Here is a 23,181-nt window from a genome sequence, read left to right as displayed (position 1 = left end):
TGACTTAGGCTCCTCCTCTGCAGTCACAGCCAACCTATGGAACACCTTCTTCCAGGAGATTTGGTCAGTTTAAAGTACAGTGGTACCTCTACTTATGAATAACTCTACTTACGAATGTTTCTACTTACAAATGGAGCTCCGTCTGCCATCTTGGATGTGGTTTAGATAGGATTTTTTTCTACTTATGAATTTTTAGATAGGGTTCCTTCGACTTACAATTTTTTTCTCCCAATGCATTCCTATGGGATTCGACTTACAAATGTGCGTTTGGAACACATTAAATTCGTAAGTAGAGGAACCACTGTATTGTCTAAGGTTTCAAATATATTTTGGTATAGTTACAGGTAAGTAGCCGTGTTGGTCTGCTGTAGTCGAAACACAATAAAAAAAATTCCTTCCAGTAGCACCTTAGAGACCAACTAAGTTTGTTATTGGTATGAGCTTTCGTATCTGAAGAAGTGTGCATGCACATGAAAGCTCATACCAATAACAAACTTAGTTGGTCTCTAAGGTGCTACTGGAAGGAATTTTTTAATATTTTGGTAGAATATCCTAGGATCTCACTGACGAAGACTGGTTAGCAAACTGAACAAAACTCATCCAGAAAACAGCCTTAATCCGGATAACATCCTATAGTGCTAACCTTGTTGATTCCTCATAGTTTTTGTGAGCTCGAGAGTAGGCCCAAATGAGTCCTAACATTTTTTATTAGACTAAGGTGCTGGCAATGATTCTAGGAATGATATATATGGTGGCATTCTTATTTTTAGTATTCTGGCTGGCTGCAGTCCACACAACCTACTTCATTTTGTGACTACTAAGCTGTCACACTGTCTCATCTACCACAAAGACAACAGTTAGCCGGCTGGGGGCTCTGGATTGATGGGTAGAATCACCTTGACTTTTGATGCTTGGTATGGAAGTCACGTTGCTTCAGAGAGCAGCACTGAACGTCTCTCATGTAATATGTGACAAATGGTAATGTAAGAGACACTACATCACACTTACCCTGCTGTGCTTTGATCTGAGGCAACACATTCTGCAAAAGTGCTAATGACTTCCTGTGGTACTCTGCTTGCACTTCTATTAACTGGGAGAAAGATGAAACAAGAGGCAGCTGGTAAGAAAACTCATGCCCTGGAAAGCATTATGGTTTTCCAAAGGGAGAAGGGGAAGGAGAGGCGCATGAGTGCCACCCCCCCCCAATGAAAAGCCAAGTTTTCTGCTACTTACAGTCTGAAAATAGTTTGCATAGTCTATCTCTTTGGCCACAAAGTTGTACATGTCAGCTGAGAGCTGATCCTGCGGGAAGTACAGAAATGACAAGAGTTACACGGATGCAAAATGGCCAAGTCAAACTCACTGCAACAGCTGGAGTGCTGCAAAGTGCGTTTCCTTTCCAGATATTCGGATAAAATCTAAAACACGCCTATGGTAAGAATGTGAATTGGGTCACAATTCATACCTTGATCTACCTCTTGGCCAAAGTTCTATTCATCAAACTGAGGCAAACGGCTGAAAATTGCAGTTTTAAACACTCTCCTCCCCAAGCGATAATACGTGCTAATGCACCAACACTACTAGGCTTCAATGGGTTAAGTACAGTGGCTTTTGGAGCCATCACCTGAGCCACATTCCAGATGGCACAAATGATGCTTCACCAGGAATAGAAAGACAGAGAGAGATAAAGAAAGAAATGATAGATGATAGATAGATACCCTGCAAATCTCCACTCTGTTTGCTGCCTCCTCCATCTCTTCCCTGAGAGCATCCGCTTTGGCACCCGAAGGCTGCAAGTTGGTTGACAAACCTGAAGATTTGGCTGACTGCTGCCACCTGCCGGAGAAAGAAGTCAAATGACATTAGCAACAGATGAGGAGGACTCCTACTTGTAGGTGGGGCAGAACTTTTAACAAGGGCAGTCACCAGTACAAGAGCCAGAAGGCACACAACCAGCTTGAAGGCACACAACCTTTCAATCCATTCTAATTCTCACTCTTTCCTCAGGTTGTCTTTAGACTCTCCCTCAATCACCATTTGTAAATTCACATATATATCCACTAAACAACTGCTTCTCTTATCAGAAGAAGCAACAATAACAAACCCTTGGAAAGAATGACCTGGGAAACTCCAAAATGCAAGTAATACTCAAGGGATGCAATAATCTATGGAGTAATTTGCCCTTAAGATGGAAGCCTCCTAAACCCAATAAACACCATTAGGGAGCCTAAAAAATCTGCTACTTGCATCCTTATCTTTACTGCCATCTGCCTGCGATGGAACTTAATAGGATACTGCTTTGTTGAAGAAGATAACGTTTTAAAAAAACATGCAGCATGCAGCAAAGTCCTGTGCTGAGGAACAGAGCTCAGAACAGAGCTGCCTCTAAGACTAAGCCTGCCTCTGATCTGAGGATGGTCAGGATGTCAGCTTAAATGACAGCTGTCTAGTGGGCCACTCCTACAGCAATGATGCCACTGGAGCAGTTCCAACTCCCTACTTTCTTCTAACCAAAATGTTATGTCCCAAGCTGTCTTATTCTCTAAACCACAGCCTGCCTAAATAAGAGGTGTGTGTGTGTGTGTGTGTGTGTGTGTGTGTGTGTCTATCTATGGTAAAGGGACCCCCGACTATTAGGTCCAGTCGTGACCGACTCTGGGGTTGCGGCGCTCATCTCGCATTATTGGCCTAGGGAGCCGGCCTACAGCTTCCAGGTCATGTGGCCAGCATGACAAAGCCACTTCTGGCTAACCAGAGCAGCGCACGGAAACGCTGTTTACCTTCCCGCTATAGGTAAACCTATTTATCTACTTGCACTTTGACGTGCTTTCGAACTGCTAGGTTGGCAGGAGCTGGGACTGAACAATATACCTATAAAAACTGGTGTTAAAAACAGTACAATAAAAGTGCCTGCCCAAGATTTAAAAGTTATCCTCTCACGTTACCCTGACTGCTCAGACAAAGGTGGTCCCCTGAAGCAACTTCCATGCCATAAGAACTGGGCCTAAATAATTATGCAGCTATTTCTATTCATTCTAATTCTAATTATATATAATATATATAATTAAATTTTCTGTTTTGCAATTTAAAGTACTCATTTTTACATCCTTAAGAAGTCAATGACTTCCCTTCTTGTCTTTCCACAGTTCATTTCGCATATCACAAATCCCTGCATATTTTACAAAAACTATACCATTCAGTATTCCATTATTACATCCATCAAAACTCATTCACACTGTTGAATTTATCTTAATTCTGCCAGCGTTTTCAGCTGTACACAGTGATTTCCCATATAAAGATTTTCCAATGTTCTCTAAACGCATGTTCTTCTTGTTCTCTTACTCTCTGTGTTAAGTCTGCAAGCTGCGCATATTCTGTCAACTTAAGTTGCCATTCTTCTTTGGTCGGGACCTCGCTCATTTTCCATTTTTGTGCTAACAAAACATGGGCCGCAGCAGTGGCATACGTAAATAACCTTTTTTGACACCAGGTGTGCAGCTATTTCCAAACACAGATTGGCCAGATGAAATACTTAGGGCCCATCCTTGAAAGCCATGAATGAACATAAGTAGAGCCTGCTAGATCAGGCCAAAGGCCCATCTAGTCCTGCATCGTGTTCTCACAGTTGCTGTGGGAAACTAGCAAACAGAGCATGATCACAAGAGCGCTCTCCCCTCTTGCGGTTTCCAGAAACTGATACCTCCAACTGTGGCAGAAGAATACAGCCATCTTGGCTGGTAGCCATCAGTAGGTTTCCCAGGTGAACTGGCAGACACCCCAAAATCCATGACATGGACGAGCAGCCTGTATTCAGCAGCAGCACATTCTGTCTCATGTAGGATTAAGGCAGATATCTGTGGCCAGCAGTGGGAAGTTGTCCTCCACTTGAGATCAGGGAGGATTTTTTTTTTTTAAAAAAAATCCTCAGTTAACTCAATACTTCTAGTCAGAGTAATCAGCTGTTTATAACCAGTTTCAAATAAGAAGATTATTCCCAAAGATCAGCAAACCTAATTTGAAGCGAAAGCAGAAGTGCCGTCTGGCTCCTCTCAAATCATTCCTGCCCCCCCCCCCTTGAGGGCCAGACGCTGTCAGTTTTGGTAGTGCTGAAATGCTGACACAGAAGTTATGTGTTTAAGGGTGGACCACATCCATAATCTGCAAGAAGATCAAACCTATCCATTCTTAAGGAAATCAGCCCTGAGTGCTCCCTGGAAGGACAGATCGTGAAGCTGAGGCTCCAATACTTTGGCCACCTCATGAGAAGAGAAGAATCCTTGGAAAAGACCCTGATGTTGGGAAAGATTGAGGGCACTAGGAGAAGGGGACGACAGAGGACAAGATGGTTGGACAGTGTTCTCGAGGCTACGAACATGAGTTTGACCAAACTGCGGGAGGCAGTGCAAGACAGGAATGCCTGGCGTCCATGGGGTCACGAAGAGTCGGACACGACTAAACGACTAAACAACAACAACAACATCCATAATCTTAGTGGAATTAAAGTGAAAGGGCGAGTGCCATCCACATCAGGCTTTCCCAATTTTGGGAGAACACAAATCTCTCAGAAGCCGTTCATCTTTATATCCAATGTATTTTCCTTTACGACACAGAGAAAATAGTCCTCTGTCACTATGGAATCTAGAACACTGTCTCTCCCTCCCTCTGACTTTCACATGTGTAAATTCATCCCTTCTAATCTTGTTCCCTTTTGCTGCAACACCCAAGAGGCTTCATCCCATGATCACACTATGACACAGGACCAGATGAAAGTTCTTTTGCTGAGCTGCAGCAGCATCTCACTATCTCGTGGGCAAAAGGCTCCCTTGGTTTCCTACCGATTTGAGAAGACCAAGAATCTTCTTGTATCTTAAAGCTGAGCTTATATACTGCAACATGAGCTTCTCTTAGGCAGATGCGTGAAGAAGTGCATGTTCTATTAGCAATGGGAGGAACAGAGCCAGCGTGGTGTAGAGTGGTTAGACTAGGACCTGGAGACCAGGGTTTCAATTCCCTACTCATGAGATGATCTTATGCCAGTCACAGTCTCTCAGCCTAACCTATCTCACAGGGTTGTTTTGAGGATAAAACAGGGAGGAGGTGGCGGTGAATCATATAAACCACCTGCAGCTTCTTGAAGAGGTAGGACATAAATGTAATAATCAAAACAAAACAAGCCCACTTCACAGAAAAACCAGTTCAACTGTCTGCAGACCTCCTGATTTCTCCAGTTTTGTGGCAATGTATCAATGGCACCCCCAGGGAATGAGTTCAGCTTGTGCAAGGTAAAAATAGCTTGCTTTCGAGGAGCACCAGGAAGCAAATAAACACAATTTACATTTTTTCCAGACACGATCAGAAATACCAGCTTGCTGTTTAGGCTGACTTGGGGGCATAGTGATAGTGACACGATTTGGCTTTCAGGCTATCTGTTTGCCCCAGTGAGGGAGAGTCTCAGCCACCCGCTTCACAGTTGGAGAGGCAGGAAAGAGAGCTCTTCCTTGGGCATGATCAGAGAGGCACAGTAGACCAGCTAATAAGACATGTTGTGGTAATCCCTTCTCTCTTTCACCAACAGCAGAGTCAGAGTAAATGCAGACTCCTCACTGAATGACACTGACAGAAATTTAATACTAGACCATTGTAGGAGACTGGAAATCTCTTTTGGATCCTCTGGCAGAAAAAGATCTGGAGGCATGGGAATTCTGTAGGGCAACATTTTAGCTGGATCTGACAGACTGAGGAGTACACAGGACCAAACAACTGGGGGAATTTCCAAAGCCCTCACTGACTCCAACTATGTGTGTGGAAAGAGCTGAAAGTATCTCAGACTACTCTTGCCCCATCTTCCAGGGAGCCTTCTTTTACCAAAGAGGAAACAGAAACATGGCCTCTTTGCGAAGAGGAAGAGGAAGAGGAGGAGGAGGAGGAGGAGGAGTTTGGACTTGATATCCTGCTTTGTTTTTGTTGTTGTTTAGTCGTTTAGTCGTGTCCGACTCTTCGTGACCCCATGGACCATAGCACGCCAGGCACTCCTGTCTTGCACTGCCTCCCGCAGTTTGGTCAAACTCATGTTCGTAGCTTCGAGAACACTGTCCAACCATCTCATCCTCTGTCGTCCCCTTCTCCTAGTGCCCTCAATCTTTCCCAACATCAGGGTCTTTTCCAAAGATTCTTCTCTTCTCATGAGGTGGCCAAAGTATTGGAGCCTCAGCTTCACGATCTGTCCTTCCAGGGAGCACTCAGGGCTGATTTCCTTAAGAATGGATAGGTTTGATCTTCTAGCAGTCCATGGGACTCTCAAGAGTCTCCTCCAGCACCATAATTCAAAAGCATCAATTCTTCGGCGATCAGCCTTCTTTATGGAAGGACAAGGATTAAAGAAGATATCCTGCTTTATCACTACCCAAAGGAGTCTCAAAGCAGCCAGCAATCTCCTTTCCCTTCCTCCCCCACAACAAACACTCTGTGAGGTGAGGGAGGCTGAGAGACTTCAGAGAAGTGTGACTAGCCCAAGGTCACCCAGCAGCTGCATGTGGAGGAGCGTGGAAGCGAACCTGGTTCACCAGATTACGAGTCCACCGCTCTACATGCTGGGGTAGTGTTGCTGTTGAGCATAATCCACTGCAGGCAAGACTAAGGGCAGCGCAAGAAGCTTGATGGGCAAATAGCACAAGACACAAGATATGTCATTCTAGCATCAGGGACAGATTTTTAAAATTCTGAAGGCTGTTTTCACTGGTAGTTCAAAAGGCTAGCAGTAGCAGCTTCCCCTGTATGAGCCTATTCAATCCCTTCTCTATGTGACCCTTCCAAAAGAAGTTCAGAGGGTGGAAACAAGAAAATGGGCCTTTCTGGAGGTAGCCCCCATTTGTGGAATGCTCTCCCCAAGTAAATTTGTCAGGCATCAACATCTGCCATATTTTCAATGCCAGGCAGATGTTCTTATTCTCCCAGGTATTGGGGCATTAATTTGTGCTCTGATAACGGCGCCTGTTTTTATTTTATCTTGGTGTTTGTCTTGTTGCTGGGTGGGAAATAATATTTTGATGATTTTGTAATTGATCGTTGGTGGATGAACTTTTTAAACAATTCCTTTGAAACATATTGCATTTGTATGGTTTAAAGTTGCTTCGAGACACCTTCATTCATAGAAAGTAACACATAAATTGAATGAACAAAACTAGTGCGTTTATCTGTGATTTGCTGCTTAACCCACTGGAACTTGATATGGCTTATTATTATTATTACATACATTATAACAATAGCATTTATAAATTTTAAAAAATGCATGAATTTTTAACATGAAGCAAGGGACATGTTACTTTAAGGATGAGCAGACAAAAAACTAACATGCCTCTTACCTTGTCCTTGACGAATCCATGTCCAGAACTAATTTCGCTAAGTGTTTCCTCTGTTTTTGGATATTGGGGATTTCTACCTAAAATAAATGATAGTAACATGGGTATTTCCTGCAGAGAACTGCAATAAACATTCCTGTCACCGAATCCAAGCAAGGTCAAAGTGAATTCTGAGGATTTTGCATCTGATTCGGAGTCAAGAGTCCACACCAGCAGCTGGGGGAATGTACCACTGATGGACAGTTCCCAGATGACAAGAAGTCACATACTGCCCCCAGAACAACTTGTCGTCAACACTCCCTTCCAACTGGCTGGTGTTAAAAGCAGAAAACTGGAAAAGAAACAGGCAGAAGTGCTTGGCAGCTACCTCAATTTAGATCTGAAAAATACTTTTTAGCCCATCCACTTTAAAGAAATACATCAGGAGGAAAGGAAAAAACGAAGGTGATAACTGTGGTGTCCCTATCCCAGAGAACACCTCATTAGCCAGTGGCGCATGTATCTACTATTCCCTCAGCTCCAAAATGCCTGATTTGAAAGTAGACCCACAAGAGCACAGAGCACCTCTGGAATACACTCAACCTCTCATTAAAAAATAGCTTCATTTCTGCAAAGACAGTATTTCCTTCTTTGGTCTTGTGCATGTGAACTTGTGGTCTTGTGCATGTGAACCTCCTCTGACAATATAGGGAGCAACAAAAGACAAACAAACAGAAAGGCTGACCTCGTGGAGCAACTTAAAGTGGCTACCATGTTTTGGTGTAAAATACCAGGATTCAAAGGCCACACTGTGAGGAGAAAGTTCACAATGCTTTTTTTTATTTATTTAAAGAAATCCCTTCAGTTAATTCAAAGTAGGCTGGGATACATTTACCCAGAGAGGGCAGCATTCAAAATCTGACAGGATTTTTAAAATATTCCTTGCAAAACACACACACCCCTTAAGAAAATTTTGTTCTTGGCTCCCAGAGTTGCCTCTCTTTTACTCTTGCCTTACTTCCTGGCCCTGCCTAACCCTGCTCCTGCTTCACAACCCTTCACACAAGGCTGGGGCCTTGCTGCTTAATGAACCCATAGCTTGAGTTTTTTCTCACAGAGCCAAACTCAAGTCTTTCTACCTCTGCATGAGCTTCATTAGTTGCTCAGTCTTTTCACCTAACGGGAACTTGTTGAGCTGGCATTGTCCTGCTCCCTGCCTGCACCCAACTTCCAATGGGCCAAATACCAGAAGTCCTTCATTGCAGATGTGGTTCTTATCCTTCTTGAATCTTCTTCAGAATTGCCCCCTTGCTTCAGAGACCCTTCTTGTTAGAGCAGAGGTGGGAGAACTTGCTGGGCTTGAACTCCCATAATCCCTGATCACTGGCCATGCTAGCAGGGGCTGAAGGGAGTTAAAAGTGCATAATGTCTGGTGTGCCACCAAGTCCCCGTCCCCCCCTCCCACGTTAAAGGTCATACCACTTATACCAACACATCAGAACAACCCAAAACAGTGCTCACAGCAGCTATTAACTGCTACCGCTTGTGTTATTTCTTACTTCAGCCAATACGAAGAGCGGCTCAATCACATCCCGTTCAATTTCCAGCTCAAAGTGGATGAGCTCTTGAGAAAGCTTGTCCTCTGCTTCCCCACATAACTTCAGCATCTTCCTGCAGGGCATGAAAACAGACAATTGCTATGAAGTGGTGCGGCAAGCAACAGAGATGGAAAGGCGAACAAGAGAGACAGACAAGAGAGAGCTACAGAGATGGTCCTAGGCCTGAGACAGATGATGTGTGGCAGACAGAGGATCTTAAGCACTAATCATGCTGGGCTCTGTAAGGCAGCAGATCAAGAGGCTTCTATATCACCTGAGGCACAAAATGGTTCTGTGTCATTCCATTAACATATATTCGTAATAAAACAGGCTGGTGTGAAACGGCAACTTATTGCTGCATCCTGCGAAGGTGCCATGGCAGAGGCAAGACCTGGTATCTTTTTATTGTCTTTTGTATTGATTTATGATATAAACCGCCTTGCTATTTTATGTGAAACGGAGTCTAAATGTTTAAAGCACATAAAAGAAGACTGAGGAGACCCAACCTGAAAAAGGTTGGTTGGAAAAGGGGTGGCAATCAAAAAGTAGCAAGAAGCTATTAAAATTGGTTCAGGCAAAAGGATTTTTCATTACAATGCTAGACTTGCGATTCTTTTATTTTCAATACATTTCTTGTTTGTGAGCTGCCTTAAATGTTTTATAAAGGAAAGGGCAGGGTATAAATATTTTAAATAAATCCACCAACATGTTTCCTACTGAAGTGGCCTTTCAGCTGAGGAACATTATTGTGACAGGAACAGATAAAAAAGAGAGAGTTGTATCTTGCCCAACAGGTGGGTATTTTGAATGGGAGAAATCTTACCCAAGCAGGGAGTCGTCCCCTAGAATAGCAGAACCTTCCATCAAGCATTGGGCTAGCGATGTCAAAGGCAATTTCTTCTGCAACAAAAGCAACTGCTGTATAAATTTAGGGTTTTAAATCCATTACATCACAGTTTGAGCCCACTTCATTCCCAGAAAATGACACTATTTACAAACAATTTTTTTTGTTTATAACCCCCCCCCCCCGAACCCCTGTTTCACTAACTCTTATGCTCACATACAATTTACACACAGGAGGGGGGGGGGAAGCTAGCTGTAGTGTCTTCTGAGCTTGATTCCCTCCCTCCTGCCTCTTCTCCATGTGAAACACGTAGAGACATCAAGCCAGCTCTGTTGTCTGGTGGGTGCTGGAATCTCTCACCGAGCGCTTATCAGAATCCGATCCCTGCTGACCCTGAAGACACGCTGTCAGTTTCTTGTGTGTGCTGTGGGAGACCTGCTTCACCAACTCTAAACGCTTCTCCACCTGGGGATGAGCACAACAATAAGGCATCACATCAGAGGTGCTCGTCCTCAACTCTCAGTTTCCTGGACATAGAGAGAGACATAGCTGCCAAGTCTCCCATTGAAAATCCAGGATCAGCAGCGGCACGGCACCGGAAGTCGCTTCTACGCATGTCTGGACATGCGTAGAAGCAACTTCCAGTGGCGGCGCTGCCCGATTTCCGGTGCCCAGACATGGACAGAGTGGCACCCGAAATCAGTTCTGCGCAGAAGGTGCCTCCCTGGCAGGTAGGAAATCGGGGGATTTATGGGATTTTTTTCTATTCGGGATAACAGTGGGAAACGGGTTAAAATCCGGAGGTTTCCCGCAAAAAACGGGAGACTTGGCAGCTATGGAGAGAGAACCAATTCAATTCACATAGGCCCTGCCCTCTGGGTCCCCTTAAAGTGTCCACTTGCATACTCCATTCATTAGCAGCCAATTTTAACATGCTGGACTATATGACAATTAAGGAACAAATGGCACAATAAATAGTTGATTAACGTTATCAGACTTTACAATTTATTTATTTCCTGGCTCTTTTCTTAGCCACCCAACAACTATCATTTTCAGGGCAAAGTACACAAGTATTTAAAGCAAATTAAGATAATGCAATTTAAAAATAATACATTCAATAGACAACAGCAAGTTAACCATCATTGTAAACACAGGGCAAAAAGCTAAAAGATCATACCAAGCAACAGGTACTACAGACCTTAAAAGTCTCCAGAAAGTAAAACAGACACAATAAAAAGACCACATAATAGAGGGCTTAATAAAATCTGTGAGAATGAAAAGTTAGTTGCCTGATGCCACAAGGCAGGCATTCTCTAAATGTGAGGTCACTGCGGAGGAAGACCTGTATCCTGTTGCTACCACACAATATTCCAGCTAGCAGGAAAACCTGGTGAAGAGCCCACATTGACGACCACAGGGCAAGTTTAGGTGCATATGGGAAGAGATGGTTATTCAGTCACTGTGGCCCCAAGTCATGAAGGAACTCAAATGTCAAAGTGAGCACTCTGAATCAGGCTCAGATATGAAGTTACAAAGAAGGGTATCCTGAGTTGGATAGGATTTCACTAGAGTTTAAATTTAACAATATTTTCCCACCAGATTTCTTCATATTCATCCATTCTTATTTTGCGTCGACATGCAGTTTGTTCATATGTAGCTAATCTGTCCATATGATCAATCCATGTGCTCAACGGAATCTTTTTGCGGCTCTTCCAATTCATGAAAACAAGGTTTTTTGCACAGTACACCCATTTTTATTTTTATTTTTGTGATCCCCTCCTTTTCATTTTATTCGTACTTGGCACACGGCAGCCCCTGCTAAACCGGCCTCTTGCAAGTTTAGTTTTGTATTTTGCACATGGACTGCTGTACAATATCAAATGATTGCAGAAGATGTCAGAAATATAAACACTGTACCTGCAAGAGATCTTCATTTAGGACTTCTGTTTTTTCAGCCCTAAAGAGAGAGAGAGAGAAAAGAAGGAAAATGTAATTCAAGACAGAGAAACCTTTTTTTTGGGGGGGGGGGGGAATGAGTTTTATCTTTGAGCTGGTTGTCTGTTTATTAATGGTTTCATTAATGTTCTGATTTGAAGGGAAGTGGTTTTTAAAAAAATGTATTCTACTTTGTCATAAATGGAATTGTAGTTTTTATCTGTTATTGTGTAAGCTGCCTTGAGTGAATTTTAGACATAATGGCAGACTATAACCACTTAATCTTTGTTAGTGAAAACAGCATGCCCGACTAGATGAGCCTTGAGTCTGATCTAGCAAGGCTCTTCATACATTCTGGAGTCATATTCCCCACCCACAAAATTAAAATTAAAATTCCCCACCCTCCCAAATTCCTAAACCGTTGTTCATAATTAATACATTCTGCCTTTACCCCCAGGTCACTTGAATATCCCCTTTCAGCACTTTCTCCTGTACTACAGTATCCTTTTCAAGACAAATAAAAAAATTCCTTCAGTAGCACCTTAAAGACCAACTAAGTTTTTATTTTGGTGTGAGCTTTCGTGTGCATGCACACTTCGTCAGATACTATCTGAAGAAGTGTGCATGCACACGAAAGCTCACACCAAAATAAAAACTTAGTTGGTCTTTAAGGTGCTACTGAAGGAATTTTTTTATTTTACTTTACTTTTTACTTTACTTTTTACTTTACTTTTTTTTACTTTTTACTTTACTTTATAATTTTTTTTATTTTACTTTACTTTTTATTTTATTTTACTTCGACCCAGACCAACACGGCTACCTACCTGTAACCTTTTCAAGACAGGTGACCATAATGTTAAATATGGCTGCATTATAGATCCATGAAACTTGCTTTAAAAGGGAGGGGGGGGAACCACTGAGTTCCTGACACAGAAACGACCCCTTTCAATATAATAGTACACTGATTGAACATTTGTACTTCTTTGCCTTGTGCATAATGCATTTCTCAAATGTAAATAAACTGCCATGTGGCAAACCGCAACTAAGTGTGGCCTTTTTGTTGTACTTGTGCAAAAATCAGCCTAGAATCCCAGACTCAAGCATATACCTCAAGCCGTTTCCTTAAGAAAGCGCTAAAATCAACATCATCTTTGTGCTACCCAATCTTAGCCATAACCTTCTCAACCAATTGTCCATCAGGGTGGTTTTAGCTAATATCTAATTTATAGCTAGGTAAAGGTACCCCTGACCGTTAGGTCCTGTCACGGACGACTCTGGGGTTGCAGCGCTCATCTCGTTTTATTGGCTGAGGGAGCCGGTGTACAGCTTCCAGGTCATGTGGCCAGCATGACTAATCTGCTCCTGGTGAACCAGAGCAGCGCACGGAAATGCTGTTTACCTTCCTGCTGGAGCGGTACCTATTTATCTACTTGAACTTTGACGTGCTGTCGAACTGCTAGGTGGGCAGGAGCTGGGGCCAAACAATGGGAGCTCACCCCGTCCCAGGGATTCGAATTGCCAATCTTCCGATCGGCAAGCCCTAGACTCTGTGGTTTAGGCCACAGTGCCTCCCACGTCCCTTAAATTTATAGCAACTCCCACCTTATTTCTTTTCCCTTCCTTTGGTATCTACATAATAGTTGAACCTCCATCTCTTTTTAGTAACCATCCACTCCGCTATTCTCCCCTCTTCATCTTTTTTTGTCTCTAGACCACATATACCCAACATACTTTCCTCCCGGAACAGGTCTTTCTCTTTTAGCTTTACAGCAGTTTGATCTTCATAGCGAAACCATAAAATCTAAAACTGATATTTCAGTGAAGATCCTTTACCCATTTGAAAGCTTTCTAAACACCTTATGTCAGTTCTGTCTCTAACAGCTGGGATGAGTAGGCTTCCTTTCTTCAAATAGAAGTGCTATATATTGATGTTTGCCAAATTGGCATCTATCAGATGAACTTTCTACCCCCTTCCTCCTCCCACTGACTCAACCAATTGGTTACATTAGCCACTATTACCCCAGGATAAGAGCCAATTATTAGTACTTCAAAAAAGGAGGCATGATTCACATAGCAAAGGATTACTCTATTTACCGTACTTTTCTGTGTATAAGATGAGTTTTTTAAAAAAAATTAAAATAGGATGTTTAAAATTTGGGGTTGTCTTATACACAGATAGTGCATAGGGGGGACATGGGATTGGTTGCTTCCACGAGCCGGAGATTATCAGCGGCTATCGGGCATGTTATTGGTGGCTGCGGCAAGGGCTGTTCTCGATTGTGTGTCTCTGTGTCAATTGGGCAGGCGAATGTTGGCTTCTGCCAGTGAGGGGACAGACAATCGGTGGCTTGTGCGAGTGGCAGGTAGGACAGTCAGGTGAGCGATTTTTGGCAACCCCCCCCCCAAAAAAATCTCAACAACTGCGGGCAATCCCCATTTTTCTTAATTTGGAGTCCCCCAAAATAGGGGGCATCTTATACTTGGCGGCGTGTTATACACAGAAAAATACGGTACTCGGGCAGGGGGTAGGGGGCAGAGTGCAGAGATTTAATGAATCAGAAAGTTTTCAGACCTCTGAATTTCATCAACAAGGCATGCTTCTGCAGAAGTTCAGAGGGTGAAATGAGGAGACTGTAAACCAAATACATTGTACTCAAGGTAAAGCGAGGTGACGGAACATGAAAATTCCATGAAGCATTTTATCTGCGATGGCTCATTCATATATGCAAGCCAAGATTTGAGGTTGCAGCCATCAAGCGACAAATGCATGTGTGAATCAAGTCAGAGCCCAGGTAGCCTTTGTGTCTTAAGAGTTTCCCCAGCACCACCCTGAGTCACACAACAGAAATTCTTCTCCACCGGAAAACACACACACACACACACACACACACACACACACACGTTAGCATGTTACTCTAGATCAGTGATGGCCAAACTTGGCCCTCCAGCTGTTTTGGGACAGATCTAGATTATAGGCTGTGCTTCAATCGTAGTTCCTTCTGCATAGCTTCCTATTGAAAACTGTGGCTAGAAAGCTTGCCAGCAGACACAGAGTCCGTCATGCATCCCTAACAAGAACACTTATATAAAAAGAGAAACTTGATCACGTTAAATGCTGAGCGCCCGCAGCCTTGCAGCTAATAAGGCAGCCGCATGAACCCAGAACTGTTCATGCTTTGCTTCCTTGTGACTTCGTGCTTAACAAGCCAACACAATTAGCATTCGCAGTGATGCCCATGCAGATGGGGACCATGTTTGCGGAATGACAGCATCACCACATATTAATGTATCTCAAAAAGGTTGCGTCAGCACCGGCTGTTCAGAGACAGGGTGGGCTGCCTAAACAGGCAGAACCGAGGTAGGGGTTGCAGTTCACGTAACTCACATGCACATTTGCCTCCGACTGGACTTCACTGATTACAATCGCTGCCACCAACCATATATGCATGTGTGAGAGCATGTGCATGCACATATAGACAATAGCATTTCACTTATCGGATGGAGCAGAATGTAGTCTGTGAAATATTATGCCATAATAAATGAGGTTAGTCTTTAAGGTGTCACAAGGCTCTGTTGTTTTTGCTCCCACACACTAATGCGAATGTCTCCCATCCCACAACTGAAACTAGTGGGAGAGTTACCAGTATGAAATGAAGGTGCTCATAAGGTCATGTGGAACATAGTTGACACTGTGCCAAGCAGTAAAATTTGTTTGTGAAATTGATCTGCAATGCAATGCAGTTAGCAAGATAAACGAGTCTCCCAGAAGGTAACAATGTAAGCATGACATCTTCCCTCCTCCAGATGATCTATCTTGACACGCCCAGGTCTTACATGCTGATATTGTGAGGCAGAATGTCTAGACAAGTAGCTAGCAGTATCAATAGAATCATAGAATTGTAGAATTGGAAGAGACTCCAAGGGTCATCTAGTCCAACCACATGCAATGCAAGAATCTCAGCCAAAGCATCCATGACAGATGACCATCCAACATCTGCTTAAAAACCTCCAAGGAAGGAGAGTCCACCACCACTCGTGGGATTCTGTTCCACTGCTGAACAGCTCTTACTGTCAGAAAGTTTTTCCAAATGTTTAGTCGGAATCTCCTTTCTTGCAACTTGAAGCCATTGGCCATTGAGTCCTAACCTCCTGAGCAGGAGAAAACAAGCATGCTTCCTTTTCCATGTGACAGCCTTGAGATATTTGAAGACGGCTATCATAGCTCTTCTCAGTCTCCTTTTTTCCCAGGCTAAACATACCCAGCTCCCTCAACTTTTCCTCATAAAGCTTAGTTTCCAGACCCTTGATCACCTTGGTTGCCCTCCTCTGCACACGTTCCAGCTTGTCAACATCCTTCTTAAATGGTGGTGCCCAGAATTTGACATAGCATTCCAGGAGTGGTCTGACCAAAGCAGAATAGAGTGGTACTATTACTTCCCTTGATCTGGACACCATACTTCTGTTGCTGCAGCCTAGAATAGCATTAGCTTTTTTTGCTGCTGCATCACACTGTTGACTCATGCTAAGCTTTGGTCTACTAAGACCCCTAGATCCTTTTCACATGTACTGCTAGTAAGCCAAGTGTCCTCCATCTTGTAGTTGTGCGCCTTGTTCTTCCTGCCTAAGTGCAGAACCTTACATCTGTCCCTATTGAAATTCATTTTGTTATTTTGGGCCCAGCTCTCCAATCGGTTAAGGCCAATTTAAATCCCAATTAGGTCTTCTGCAGCATTAGATACCCCTTCCAGTGTCATCTGCAAATTTGAGAAGCATCCCAATTCCTCCATTGAAGTCGCTTATAAATTATGGTTTCACCCTCACTTTGCAGACAATTTTTAAAATAATTTATTAACAATATACAGAGTCACTGCGACTTCAGCATGTCACCATTACCTTGGCACTGCAGCATGCTCAGTCCGTTGATAACTTATTAAGAGGAATGCACAACATTATGTTTATTCTGCCAATGCGCTGTCACTAGCAGAATGTTTTCCCCTCCAAGATGACCTGTGCGGTCAGAGTGCCCTCTTGCACTTGTCAATGATATGCCTCAGCAGAGTTTTAGCTAGCCTGCTCTTAAAAGATGACTCAAGTACAGACAACAAATGTTCCATTTGCCATCTCACAGCAACCAGGCAAGGTGTTAACTGTGTGCCGGATCAGCTGAGGTTTCTGAATGGTTTTCTAAAGCAGCCCCACACACCATGTATTGCAGTAACCTGAATAAAGGTGGTTGGTTCCATTGGCAAGGAGCAAACCTAAACTAGTGAAAAGCACTTCATGCCACAGATGCCACCAGGACATCCAAAGTGAGACCTGGATTTAATATCATCCTGCAAGCTGCAAGGGGTGTTTGAATATCAGCCCTTATGCGAGTTGGACCACCTGAAAACAGTACCTCTGTCTTACCTGAATGGCTTTTCAGCTTATTAGCTTTCAACCAGCCCAGTACCAATTCAGGACATCTGTTTAAAACTTCTGCCAGCAGCACTCACAATTTAGGGAAAAGGGAAAATTATGGAAAGGGTAATTAAGAGCAGGGTGTCATCAACACATCAATGACAGTTCATTCCAAACCCCCTAAAACTTCCCCCAATGGTTTCATATCAATGTTGAGCCACATTTTCATCACCATCATTATAATATATTTATTTATACCTCACCTTCCCGCCCCTGACACCTCATTCAAAGAAGTTAGTTCCAAAAGCCTCTTGGACAACTAAGTCTTATGTTGGTGCTGCACTGAGATTTCAGGAGAATGTGAACTGGGATAGAATAACTCCACTGGGTCACGGTAATGTGAACCAAGCCAGAGCCATTAGCCAGGATTTCCTGAACTTGTATGAAAACGAAAGCTCTTCAAGCCCTGCTGGCTTTTTGACAGAGCAACTAAGGTCACCCTTGATGGGAGAAGGATCAGAAGGAGGAATAGCTCACACTTCTCTCGACCCAGGGCCGGATTTACGTTTGATGAGGCCCTAAGCTACTGAAGGTAATGGGGCCCTTTATATAGCAGGCAGGGCCCATTACTTACATCATAGGAGCCTACACAACACAAAACACTGTTGCTGTATGTACGTTTTATTATATTTGTTTTTTATCTTATATTTTGGAAATGTACATCTAGATTTTTTTCCTTTAATTTTTTTGGGGCCCCCAAGAAAGCGGGGCCCTAAGCTATAGCTTGTTTAGCTTATAAGTAAATCCGGCACTGTCTCAACCCCCTTCCACTCCCTCATGGAAGGGGCTCTGTGCTGAGCAATGCATGCAGCAATTTAAAGTATGCAGAAGATGCACCTCTGCATATTGCACACTAATGCATATTGCCACTAATACACTAATACACAAGACTGCTGCCCAGGATGGTATTACAAAAGACAACTCTCCCTACCCTGTAGCTTTTATCTTTATAATCACAGATCACACATAACACAGAAGCACCACTAAGTACCTCTTAAATGTGCCACAAGCTTTTCACTAAGCTTCTGAAGTACTTACACTTTCTGTGTTGCCTTTTAGACAAATGAGCAGAAGCCAAAGCCTTGTAACTTCTAGCTCTGATGCAAGGAATCTTCTGCTATGATCTGAACACAGCATAGGTAAATCGGGGTGCCTAACCCATGAGTCACACCTGCCCCCAATAGGTTTTTTGTGTCCCCCTTAAAGACCCCTTCCCCAATTTGCCAATTCTTAATTTTCAAGTATTATCTGAACTGTTCCTATCAACTTTCTGCTATGATACTATGATGCCACCACATCATTATCACATTTTTGGTGGTCCCCAAGACCCCACTTCCTGCAATATCTGCATTTAAAAAATGGCCTAGCTGAACAACTAAAAGTCACAGCCTGGGCTAACCCTCTATTCTTCCAATAGAGTCGTACATGCAGGAGGCTGCAAGAGGCAGGGGACAGGTAGGGAAGAAGGGAGAGATGCAGCCTCAGAGACTGTAGTAATGATGCAGAATAAGTCTATATAGAAAGAACCATACAGTAATGCACAGACAAACTTATTTCTTAGCATGTAAGTAGGGGGCAGGTTTTTTCAGGGCTATGAGGACATAAGAACACAAGAAGAGTCCTCCTGGATCAGGCCAAATGTCAATTTCGCCCAGCATCCTACTCTCACAGTGGACAACCACTGCCTTTCGGAAGCCCACAAGCAAGATCTTCACTAATAATTCCCAGCAACTGCCATTCAGAGGCATGCAGCCTTGGATAGTGGTGGTAGAACATAGCTAGCAGCCATTGATCACCTCATCCTCCATAAAACCAAAGATTCCCATCTCTCCATGAGCTGTTACTGCATTGGGCATTCATTACTGCTGCTTAGCACTCATAAGAATTACTGGTAGCAAGCTCTATACACTTCAGTTCAAAAATGCAGTACTTCTCACAAATTAAAAATGCTGAAATGTTGCAAGGATGAGAACAGGAGCAGAAGGCATGTCACCGAGCATGTGTTTAGCCTATATATATAAAAAACAACAACCAACAACACGGCACAAGGATGCAGTGCAGGAATTCCAGCAGTATTCAAAATGAAGAGCTACAGTACTTGGATGGAGGGAAGGAGAAGAAGAAATAGGCCCAATCATCCAAAGAGTGAATATGGGTTAAATATCAGGAAAAAACAAGTTATAAGCAACATGGAGCTTTGGAGTGTGATTCACTGAAGGATTTAAAGAAAGATCTTTATAGGCATGTGCTGTGGGTGCTTTAAGTATTTATGTGATTCTGCCCTGGAGAATAAATGTGCATGAGTAAGGCTGATGGGAATTAGATCAAACTACGCAGTGTTACTGCTGCTATTATGCCTAGAAACCTCTGAAATGGTTCAAAATAACCCATTCCCCATCCACTCTCATGAACCATTCATATTACCAAGAAAGCTATTACGATCAATACTGTGGCTATAAATCTCTGAGGCAGTTCTAAAGGATTATACTTGCTATCTCAGACAAAACAATTAACAAAATGTGAGAAGAAGGGAAACTATTAAGGCATTTCTTCCAGCAGGAACTGAGGACTGTGAGAGGATGCACGTTTGTATGGAAGAAAGCTTCTCGCTTGATTGGATGGTCAGTCTTTTAGATGACAAACCCCACAGAGCAACTGCTTAACATAGGATAAAAGCTACCAAAAGGAGGAATTAAAGAAGTCTCCACAGTTCAGCTACAGCACACCAACTGATTCTCAAATCTTCTAAACACAGGTGACACTTGGCAACAAAATAAGAACCTAGCACTGATCAGATCTAAAAGTTGCATCGAGTCCAGCACCCCATTTTCCAAAGCAGCCAGCCAGATGCCCACAAGCTGGACATAAAAGGCAGTAGCTGCCTTCCTCCCACTGCTGCTCCCCCAACAACTGATATGCAGAGCATAACAATTGCCTCTGGACCTGGAGGGAGCACCTGGGAGACTCCTAGACAGACTCTGCATAGTGACACTGCAGTTCATTCATCAAGAGCCAAGTTAAAGGTTCCTCATCCAGCTGCTCCCAAATGTCACACTTTAAAATTTAGCAAGGCGGCGGCAAAACTAGAACCCAACAAACAACGACCACCACCACCAACAACAACAACAACCACACAACAAAGTACTTGTGCCCTTTTGCATTGTTTTCAAATGATGGATGTCATCTGAGGTCTCTCCCCACACCCAACAGCATTCCATGTAATCAATGAGATAAATAGCTCTCCCTGGTTTTTCAAGAGGACCCACCGTTCATTGTGACATAGCTCATAAACCTGCATACCATGAGTTGAGCAGAATGTACAATGCTGGGCTGGGCTGCTCCTGAATCAGAAGGAAGCTGGTAAATAGACAGAGTCTACGAGAACTTCTCTTTTATTTCTTTAATTAATTGGGCTTGCAACCTTTTCCAGCTGGTTTCTCAGGAAATACAGCCTTTCAGGTCTGGACAAAAAGGTGGTGTAAGGATCGTGGAGTGGTTGCTCACGAGTAACCACACAGGACTCCAACCTGGTTATTTACAGGTTTATTGTGCATACTATATACAGTGAAGAGTAAACAGTTTCATGACTGCCTTAGTCGCTAGCAGAATCCGGTAGTGCCCCCTTCCGGTTTCTACCCCAGCATAAGAACTTGGACACCCCTAGCCTCCGCCTCCCCTCTTTGCGTTTCAGTCCCCTGCGCAATTGGGACGACAGAAGTAGCGTCTCCCTCTCTAAGCCCTCTTGGCCAAGGTGGTGCAAGGGCTCAGAGCCAACATCCTGGAGCCCTCTCTCCGTGGTGCTGACCGCCTCCCCCTCCTCCCCGCTGGAGGTTTGACTGCTCTCCCGGCTGGACGAGGTGCTGCTGGAGAGCAGGGGCCGGGGATCCCTGTAACCCGATCTCCTGCCTCCCTCCTCCCGCGGACCCTGTGGATGCCCCCTGACATCCGGTGATATTCTTTATTTATTTACAGTATGTGCCTTGTAGAGCACAATGAGGTTTATGAGCCCAGCAAGCCAAATAAAAGGAGCAGAAGACTTCAGAGAGCAATCTGCAGCAGCTGCTGCACAGCAATTCCTCCTTTCATAAAAGGCAGTGGAGGAATAAAACCAGCCAGTATGAACCAACATCATTCCTTGCATGAGAGAACATCCCACTTTATGCCTTCCCTCACTCTCTCAGTTACTCCTCTCCACATACAACAACGTGCCCAACGTAATGACGATTCCCACACCAAGTTGCCTGCACTCTTACATCATTTGTGGATGCCCACTTCTACATTCATTTCCTGGGTTGATCTTTTAGTGTGGCTGCACTTACGCCTTGGAACTCCCTACTTTCCTTTTCATAATAGAGCACTCTGTAATATTACGAGCAGTATGGAAGAAAAGGGGGGGGGGCTTACATTTTAAACAGAATAACAAACCTTGCCTTTGCCTTGCTGTCCTCAAACAAGTTCTGTCTTAATCAGAAATCAAACACTTTAGCAATGAAGATAATCTTCTATCATTTCCATCAATTGAGCTGTGGTTCCCGAACTGCACCAGTCAACCTGAGCAAATAAAATTGTAACTTGGTTTTTTTTCTCCTTTAAAGGAAGGAAGGTAGCAAGGCACCGTAGCCAAGCATTGGCAGCAATAATAATGGAGGATGGAACAATGGTCAAATTCTGAAGCAGCTAAGGAAGGCCAGCCAACGTGCTTCTGTGCAAGTTGGCTTATTTTTAACAGCATGTTCTAAGTGCCAGCTGGAAAGAAAGTGAGAAATAGGCTTAGCAAGAAGCTCCCAGACGGCTTAAGAAAATGAGCTGTTCTACACGCTCCCCAAACAGGGACACAGAGAGAAAACAATTTAAAAATGGAAGAAGAAGAGTAGCATACAGCCTCCTCCACAATGGCACTTCCACTTACTGGAAAGGTTAAAACAAACACACTCTTCCCACTGTTTTGTGCCTTCCCTGTGGAATTACTGAATATATCTTTGCCCCATAAATATTGAAGAGCTTATCTGTTTCCTCCTGGGATTGGCTGCTTCTAACAACCTCTTATGGTACCAGACATAAGCAGAACAGTTGCTTGGAAGAAAATGTTATTGAGCGTAACATAACTGACGTGAAAGCAAGTTCAGCAGAGGGGTGCATTGCTCTGGTAAACTTGCCACAATTCAGAAGCCAGAGATCAGTTAGCGCTGTGGAAATTGGGATGTAGATTTTAATTTTAATGTAGATGTGCCCCATTGGCACATCTTTGATGTCATTTTCACTCTTCACAGTTACCGGTTCCTTGAGGAACTTGCAGCACAGCACTACATCAAACAGCTATTTCAAACCAAAACACAATTTTCTGAGTATTTTCACCAGAGGCTGTTGAATGCTGCTCTATAGTTTAATACAGTGGAAGCATCCTCAATATCCCTCATTCTAGCACCCTATTCTTTCTACCAACAGGTGGAGTGGACTTTCTCCCAAGTCTTGAGGGCAACTTATGCCTTTTGTGCCATCCTCACAATGAGGTTTTTGAGGACACCCTTTATTATGGTCTCAAGCGCTGATCCTGCCAATATCACACTTGGACCAGTCCTTGAGTGACTTTTTAGATGTGAAAAAGCTAATCAGGTCGCTTAATCCATGGGAGTGGCTATCATCCCAACACATTTTTCTATCCAAGAAGGTAGAGATACTGTACCGGTAAATGGTAACCACAAATGAGGAATACCAGGAATGCACTATTTCCTTATTTTTTAACACCAAGGTTTTCCAACATCACCAAGGGCTTCTGCTCGTACATTGGGGCTTTTGCCCTTCTTTTTCCTCACCCATGCTCCCACAATTGGCTTGGTTGGGCATCAGGAGAACTTTCAGAACAGCACAAAGGAAAGGGGGTTGTTCTGTCTGCCAAGCTGAAAGGTTTATGTAAAGGAATGCTTGAAATATCACAAAATTGAATTCTGCTTAATGTTCCATGTAAAGCAAGAACTTCAGCAAAATCCCTGCCATGTAAATAAAGAGC

At 43.4% G+C, this 23,181-nt stretch overlaps 1 protein-coding gene across 10 annotated transcripts in view; it reads right to left on the bottom strand.

The window, feature by feature from the left end:
* Positions 1–23,181, bottom strand: part of ARHGAP44 (Rho GTPase activating protein 44) — a 92,476-nt gene that overhangs the window by 25,742 nt on the left and 43,553 nt on the right. For 7 of the 10 annotated variants that reach the window (XM_060271798.2, XM_035104686.3, XM_060271793.2 and 4 more), the window contains exons 2-9: positions 11,697–11,736; positions 10,140–10,244; positions 9,759–9,835; positions 8,897–9,008; positions 7,362–7,438; positions 1,719–1,836; positions 1,234–1,302; positions 1,009–1,090 (exon numbers count right to left, since the gene is read on the bottom strand). In XM_060271798.2, coding sequence (XP_060127781.1) covers positions 1,009–1,090; positions 1,234–1,302; positions 1,719–1,836; positions 7,362–7,438; positions 8,897–9,008; positions 9,759–9,835; positions 10,140–10,244; positions 11,697–11,736 — 680 coding nt within the window. Of the gene's footprint in view, positions 1–1,008; positions 1,091–1,233; positions 1,303–1,718; positions 1,837–7,361; positions 7,439–8,896; positions 9,009–9,758; positions 9,836–9,999; positions 10,104–10,139; positions 10,245–11,696; positions 11,737–21,599; positions 21,681–23,181 lie in introns of those variants that run through there. The other 3 variants (XM_088661659.1, XM_060271794.2, XM_088661660.1) reach the window with 3 other exon arrangements.

This window comes from Zootoca vivipara, chromosome 2, assembly GCF_965207765.1.
Source record: "Zootoca vivipara chromosome 2, rZooViv2.hap1.1, whole genome shotgun sequence".
Lineage (NCBI taxonomy): Eukaryota > Metazoa > Chordata > Lepidosauria > Squamata > Lacertidae > Zootoca > Zootoca vivipara.
Note: the sequence above shows the minus strand (reverse complement) of the source record. Positions and strands in the feature narration are given on the sequence as shown.